This window comes from Chiloscyllium plagiosum, chromosome 18 (genome assembly GCF_004010195.1).
Source record: "Chiloscyllium plagiosum isolate BGI_BamShark_2017 chromosome 18, ASM401019v2, whole genome shotgun sequence".
NCBI classification, from domain to species: Eukaryota; Metazoa; Chordata; class Chondrichthyes; order Orectolobiformes; family Hemiscylliidae; genus Chiloscyllium; species Chiloscyllium plagiosum.
In genome coordinates this window covers 68,602,564-68,610,441 of record NC_057727.1, presented here as the reverse complement: position 1 = coordinate 68,610,441, position 7,878 = coordinate 68,602,564, and the positions used below count along the sequence as shown (strand labels likewise).

At 42.1% G+C, this 7,878-nt stretch overlaps 1 protein-coding gene across 3 annotated transcripts in view; it reads left to right on the top strand.

The window, feature by feature from the left end:
- Positions 1-7,878, top strand: part of rad18 (RAD18 E3 ubiquitin protein ligase) — a 285,566-nt gene that overhangs the window by 97,301 nt on the left and 180,387 nt on the right. For all 3 annotated transcript variants that reach the window (XM_043708545.1, XM_043708543.1, XM_043708544.1), the window contains 2 exons: positions 2,865-3,187; positions 7,675-7,774. In XM_043708545.1, the coding sequence (XP_043564480.1) occupies positions 2,865-3,187; positions 7,675-7,774 (423 nt within the window). The remainder of the gene's footprint in view (positions 1-2,864; positions 3,188-7,674; positions 7,775-7,878) is intronic.

The following is a 7,878-nucleotide window of genomic DNA, read 5'->3' as shown; positions in this document are numbered from 1 at the left end:
CCCTGCCCCCCCAACCCCTTTCAACACTGCCCCGCCCTCAAACCCCACCTCCACTCCCCTGCCCCACCCTCCAACCCCGTCCAACACCGCCCCCGCGCCCACCCCCGCGTGCCCTCGCCCTCTCTCCGGGGCAGCCGGACTGGGCACCAACAAGACAGCTGCTGCTTTTCGGTGTGCCACACACGCACAACTTTTGACTGCAACCTTTTGACAGGTTCCACCTTTGCCCTGTACAGGACAATGTTGGAGAGATTATCCGGGGAAGAGGGAGGCGGGGCAGGGGTGTGGGTGGGGGTTCACGTTACACGCCTGTGTAGAACTCTTGGGAAAGTGTGGGGAGAGAGAGAGAGGGCGGGAGGTCAGTCATTTGGAGACGTTGCCGGGCTCCCCTTGATGTCCAGGACTGTTCACGGTAGCATTTCAGGAAGTGGAGTTCACTTTTAATCACTGTAAACAAAAGACTCAGTCAGTGTTGAAAACACGTCTTTGATGTAATGTTTCTATCAGGACCTTGAGATTTCCGTCGGATCATCTGATATTCAGCTAATTGATATTCACATAGTTGAGGTTCCTCTGTGCATTGTAAACTATAGTGGGTGGAACTTGAAGGGTACTTTAAATTTTTCTGAGTCCCCAGCTTTGGCTAAGAACTCCTTGAGTTAAAATCTGTTGTTACAATCCCCGTAGAGAGAAACAACATATTATGAGAAAAGATGATTTTCCTAGCAGTGGCACAAAGAACTGAAGGACAAGGTTTCATAACACGAACACAGTATCGTTCAAACATTATTTACAAGGCAATTAATGCACCTTACTAAAGTTGTATTAATTAATTAACGCAATTGCAATTCAATTTTCTGGGCACTGTTCTTCTCACAGAGGGTTAGCAACACAAGATAAAGTCTCTTGTTACACTGAGCTTTTCAGCAGTTTCGTTTCTCCATGCGTCGCTGGCTCTAATCTTGCAATACCCTTCAAAAATTCTTACACTGGGTAGTTTGGATTGGACTTCTACCACCAAGACTTTGTTGACTTCTTCATATCCTGTAGTTCTGTCCCCTAACTTTCAAACAGTGAATCAGTTTTTAAAAAATATGTTCTGCTTGCTTGTTAACATACAATTGGCTGAGGAATAGGAAAGAGAGCATGTTCACTAACAGGTACAAGGGGTTGGAATGGTGTTAATGATCTAGATCTTGGTGTGCAGGGGACAGTTTCAAAGTTTGCGACTGGCACAAGACTTGAGAGAAGTTTAAACTGTGGGGAAGACAGTGTAAAACCTAAAAAGGCCATTGACATAGTGATTGAGCAAATAAGTGGCAGATGAAGTTCAATATGGAGAAGTGTGAATTTACTCACTTTGGTACAAACAACATGGGAGACAATATAAAATAAAGTGTTCTCTTTTACGAGTATGCAGGTGCAGAGAACCAGGTGTCTGTAGATAAGTCATTAAAGGTGGCGAGCCAAATGGAGAGTGCTGTTAATAAAGTATTCCGTACTCTAGGTTTCATGAATACAGACCTCATTTTTCAGGTCTTTGTGTAATTGTATTTCCTGATATCAAACAGTGTCTACTCAATCTGCAGTGTAACCTTTATTACCTCAACTTTTTCTTTTAGTTTGGAGTCTAAAAGTGTACATGTTCAAATTATGGGCTTACTAAGGTTTCAAATAAATTTGCACCATCCATTTAGACTTTACAATCTGTTTTATATTTCTTGCCATAAATCTAGTGTTACATGAGTATTTTTACCCTTCTATGTCTTTAAAGTCTTGTGATTCTCAACTCCTTAATCCCTCTGTTCTTGCATGCCACATAGCATTTCCCTTTTCATCTTTTCTCATCGAAATAGGGTGGCACAGTGGTTAGCACTGCTGCCTCACAGCGCCAGATACCCGGGTTCAATTCCCGCCTCAGGCAACTGTCTATGTGGAGTTTGCACATTCTCCCCTTGTCTGCGTGGGTTTCCTCCGGGTGCTCCGGTTTCCTCCCACAGTCCAAAAAAAAGTGCAGGTTAGGTGAATTGACCATGCTAAATTGCCCGTAGTGTTAGGTAAAGGGGTAAATGTAGGGGAATGGGTATGGGTGAGTTGCTCTTTAGAGGGTTGGTGTGGACTTGTCGGGCCGAAGGGCCTGTTTCCACACTGTAAGTAATCTAATCTAATCTGAAATGGGTCCCCTTACGTTGTTAGTCATTGGGCTCTATTTGATATTGTTTTTGCCCTTTCCATTGTGGATCCTTTGATCCTCAGAAATATTTATTTGATTATTTATTTTAATACTGCCTTCAAATGTGGGCACCATTCCCTGTTGTTAGAATTATATACAGATGTTAAATGTGTAAACTTTTGAAGATGCAAATTCTGCCATATTTGAATTTGCTGAACCGACTCTAACAAAAGGGTTGAAAAGCTTTATCCATATCTGTTTTGAAAACAAATTTTCAAAGTGATAGCTGCAGGCTAGACTTAATATTGAAAATCTCCTGGAATGCCCTAATAGGCTTGGTCATGCAATTGTCACTGACTTCCTATGGTTTGTGAGGGGTAATGCATTGCATGGTGTGGTACAATATCTTACATACTTAAAATAATTCCAGTTTAGCAGGATGAGTGGAAATTGATGAAAAGTAAGTTTGCAGCAGTTGTAAGGAAGACATCTTCTTGGAATCATCTAACCTGCAAAGTAATGATTGAGGGATAATGGCGAGAGCATTAATTTGCAAATAGTGTTTTAGTTGACTTTTCTTTTGGAATTGCTCAGCTGGGCTGATTTACATGTGAGGCTTGAGATCAGGAATACCAGTTTGCAACCAGTAAACTACTCTGCATTAATCATCTTTTTGTTTTAATTTCCACAGAGATTTGGCAAAGTGCAATTTGGAGTCTCCTCCAACCTCACCTCAGGCAACACGAGCAGATGGATCAGACAAGAACCTTTTGAGTAGTTCCAAAGCTCATGCTAAGATGAAGCAAGAGACAATGATTATGGACAGATTTTTGTCTCGGAGCCCTTCTGTCACGCCCATGAGACCACCAGGGGGACAATCTATGGAGAACCAATGCAGTCTGGACGAAATTAGCACTTATGCCAAGTCAATCACTGCTGCACCTAATTGCTTGGGAGACCGAAGGAATGCTGATGTCGCAGAACAACCTTCAACTTCACGGGAAATAGTAAAAGGTTGAGTGCTGATTTTTGTTTTAACCTTTGCTATCGATCACAGTTCTTTAAGATAGTACAAGTCTGCATTTAGCATCACCCAGCTGGAAGTAAATACATTGTCATGTTTCTATAACTAGTTCAAGTAGGAATGACCTCGTGGCTCAGTAGTTAATGCTGCTTCCTCACAACACTGGGGATTTGGGTTTGATGCCACCCTTGAGCGACTGTCTGTGTGGAGTTTGCGCATTCTCCCCATGTCTGGGTGGGTTTCCACCGGCTGCTCTGGTTTCCTCCCACAGTCTGAAGATGGAATACTGTGTCTAGTTCTGGGTGCCACATTTCAGGAAGGATATAAATGCATTAGAGAGAGCATAGGAGAGTGTTTTACAAAGCTAGTAGCTAAGGTATGGAATGCCATGCTTGCAAGTGTGATGAAGGCACTTTCAATTGAGGCATTCAAAAGGTCATTGGTTAGGTGGGTTGGCCATGCTAAATTACCCATCGTGTCCAGGGATGTGCAGATTAGGTGGATTAACCATGCGAAGTGCAGGATTATACGGGTAGGATAGGACCTCGGGATGGGCTGCTCTCAGAGAGTCGGTGTGGACTCGATTGGCCGACTGGCTTGCACTGTAAGGGCTCTGTGATTCTAGTGGATGTCAACTTATAATTATGTGGATAAACTATTTCTACTTGGAGCAAAGAACATTATGGAGTTCAAAATTTTGAAGAGTTTCAATAAAGCTTCTTTTGTGGTGAGACAGACATGTCACTGCACCATTCAGAAGTGCAGGCCAATTCTCTGGTAGGACTTAAATTCAGTTGAATTTATGTGGAATTATGAAACCATTCTTAGTCATAGTGACCATGGTAGCTCTCACTGATCATATTAAAATTCATTTGGTTGTTGAATGCTCCTGTCTTGGTCAGACTTGTGTGTGATTCCAGAGTGGCAGTAATTTGACTCATTTCTCCCCTCACACTGGCCTGGTCAGCCACTTAGTTGAAGGGAAAATGCTGCCGGCGATGCCGACATTTCATAAAAGAAGGAATAAATAAGGCAAACCTATCTCTATTGGCAGCAGGTTTGGTAATCAGAAGATCCATTTTCAGAACAATTGGCAATAGAACAAGGTGAGAAATGAGGATGTGTTTGCACAGGTAATTATGATGATCTGGAATTGTGGTACCTGATTAAGGGTCTTGGAAACAGATTTAGTACCATCTGTTAAAAAAAATTAAAAAGATTGGCGATATAATAAATCTCAGAATTGTTTTCAGGGAGAAGGAAGCCAATTGTCCTGTTGTAACTGAACTGGGTCTCTGAGTAATTTAATTTAGAGTCAAATTACTGCTGAGTCCCCAAATCCCATTGCATTGTTTGTATTTAAAATATGATCCAATGACCTTTTGAATACCTCAATTGAAAGTGCCTTCATCACACTTGCAAGCATGGCATTCCATATCTTAGCTACTAGCTTTGTAAAACACTCTCCTATGCTCTCTCTAATGCATTTATATCCTTCCTGAAATGTGGCACCCAGAATTAGACTCAGTATTCCATCTGAGGTCTATTGTTTTGTATATGTTCATCAGAACTCCTTGCTCTTGTACTCTGTTTTTCTATTTAAGAAGCCTAAAACACTGAAAACTTTATTGCTCTACCTATCTGTGCTGCCACCTTTAATGACCTAATGTCTGCTCCTACACAGTCCTAGAGTAGCATCCTCTTTTATACTGTCTTCCCATTTTTGTCGTACCAGGGTGCATCACCTCATACTAGCCTGTGTTGAAATTCACCTGCCATCTGCTTACACCAATGTGTTGATGTCCTTTTGAAGTTCTACACTCCACCTCTCAGTGTACAGTTCTTCCAGGTTTTATGTCGTCCACAAACTTGTCTGCTGGACACCAAGATCTAGATCATTTATATGTCAGGAAAGGCAAGGGTCTCACTACTGACTCTGAAAGTCTGTAAGATACCTATTCATCATTCTTCTGTGTATGTTATTACTCAACCAATTTTGTATCCATATGGCTACTGTCCTTCTTATTGATCTTAATTTCCTTCTCAAACCTGTTGTGTGGTGCTGTATTAAATGCCTTTTAGAAGTTCATGTATACCATACCAATGGTCTTGTCTTCATAAATGCACTCTATCTTTTCAGCAAGGCTCCAGCAAGTTAGTTTGACATGATTTTCCATTAATGAATCCATACTGGTCTCTCCGAATCACATTTCTTCCATGTTCCAATTAGTTCTATCCCGTGTAATTGTTTCTGGAACTTCCCTCACCATCAAAGCTGAACTGACTTGTCTGTGATTCCTGGGCCAATCTGTTAAATCATTTTTGCGTAAGTTTGTGATTCTCCAGTCATTCGGCACCACTCCTGAACCGAGGGAAGATTGAAAGATTATGGCTGGTGCCTCTGCAATTTCCACTGTCACTCTCAATATCCCTGGATGCATCTCCGCTGGTCCCAGTTGATATACTAACAGCTTATCTAAGATTACCTCCTTATCAAGTTTGAACCACACTCATTACTGACTTTCCTCCTCCTATCACCATGGCTGGGACATCACCTGCCTTGTGGGTAAAGACTGTTGCAAAGTATTAATTTAACACCTCAACCATGCTTCCTGCCTCTATGTATAAATCCTTCTGTTTGGTCGTATTGATCAGCTACTGTTTCTCTTGCTTACCTTGGATTTCGTTACATCAGTTCCTCCCTATGGAAGTTGCCTTCCAATTGATTCTTCTTACTCTGGTTTGACCAATGCCATTCTCCACACCATCATGAACCTTGTGAAGCAATGACTGTTGTGTCCCCTTCACTGCCACTTGATCTACTTGGCCCATCTTGTTTCCAAGAATCAGATCTAGCAGTGCCTCCTTTCTTGTTGGACTGGACAATGCTGTAGGAAATTCTGAACACAATTTGGGAATGTCTGCCAATTGCAGCCCTTTATTACCACTATCCCCATCTGACCTGAGTGATTACAGTCCCCCATTATAATTAATCTATGATGTTGACACCTCTCTGTAATTTTCTTGCCGATTTGGTCTCCTTTGTCTTTCCCACTCGTAGGTGGTCTATAAATTACACTGCATCCAAGGAGCAGGAGAATCGACGTTTCGGGCATGAGCCCTTCTTCAGGAATGGCTCATGCCCGAAACGTCGATTCTCCTGCTCCTTGGATGCTGCCTGACCTGCTGCACTTTTCTAGCAACACATTTTCAACTCTGATCTCCAGCATCTGCAGTCCTCACTTTCCCCTCTATAAATTACACTGAGCAATGTAACTTCATTCCTTCGCGCTCTGATACATGCTCTTTCTCCAGTACTGCAGTCCCTTCCTTAACTAAAAATGCCCACCCCTCTTTGTTTCTTTCTAATCATTTCTGATTCTTTTGTAACCAGGAATATTTAACACTACTTCCCATTCCTTTTGTCAGATCGCCATATTATAACCACAACATCATAATCCCTGAGGCACTCTGTGTCTGTAACTCCCCAGTGTTATTAACTGTACTGTATGCACTCGCATACATTGTGTGATTGTTATTTGCACTTCATTAATTTTTCCAATTGCATACTTATTATTCTTTGTCTTAGTGCTGTCTGCCTCTCCCACTATTTTGTGCCCCCTGGTATTTATTTCCAATTTTCTGGTTCCCAATATGCTGGATCCCACAACCCTTCTGAAGTGAGTTTAATCCCACAAGGTGTGTGTGATCTTTCCCCTCAGATAGTTTTATCTTGTTTTTGCTTGCTCTCATGCCATTTTACATGGTCTTCTGGCTCTCTCTCGTGCTATTTAATTTGACGTCCGCTTTCTCTTTTGCTGTGTTTGTTCTGGTGTCTACTGTATATCTCTCAGGCTGTTGTATCTGTTGTCTGTGCTCTTTTGCAGTTTATCTAGTCTTTTCTGTCTCTTTTACATTGTTTATCGAGTGTCTGATCTCTCTTTCTTGCATTGTTTTATCTGATATCCATGCTCTCTTTTATCTCTTTGTCTTCATTGAGTTGGTTGCTCTGTACTGGGGACTCTAAAACTATCCTGTGTCCTCAGGCAGGGATAGGAAATATTTCTTTGGGTTTGTGCTTGTGTTTGTTGCTGACTGTCTATGGAAGGTGTAGATGTGTGGATGAGTAGATATTTGTTAAGATGTAGCTTAGTCAAAGTTGAACAGTATGTTAACAGAATGGCATCTCACATAGTGTGCGGGCTCATTTTAGGAAGGTGGGTTGGCATGTGTCATGTCCCTTATCTACTGCAAGCATCTTGTAATTGAATCCTGCTTCACTCCAAGCAGGAAAGGTAGCCACTTCTCTGCGTACCACCCCCATCCTGATACTGTTTAAGCACTCCCCCTATCCACTGCGTACATTAACAAAATGTACTGGAACCATTCTAGCTCAAAAAAAACCATGTAGCTTTGTGAGGGCCAAAGAATCTACTGTGTGCTGCTAATAATCTTGGTTCTTCCTTTTGTCTGACAGTGGATTGCCCAGTCTGTGCAGTTGCTATCCCTGAAAACAACATAAACAAGCACCTTGACAGCTGCTTAACACGAGAAGAGAAGAAAGAAAGTCTTCGAAGGTACAGTGCATGGGTACACAGTGAATTACTGCTCCAAGACAGATCAGAGTGGTGTTGGAAAAGCACAGCAGGTCAGGCAGCATCCAAGGAGCAGGAAAATTGAC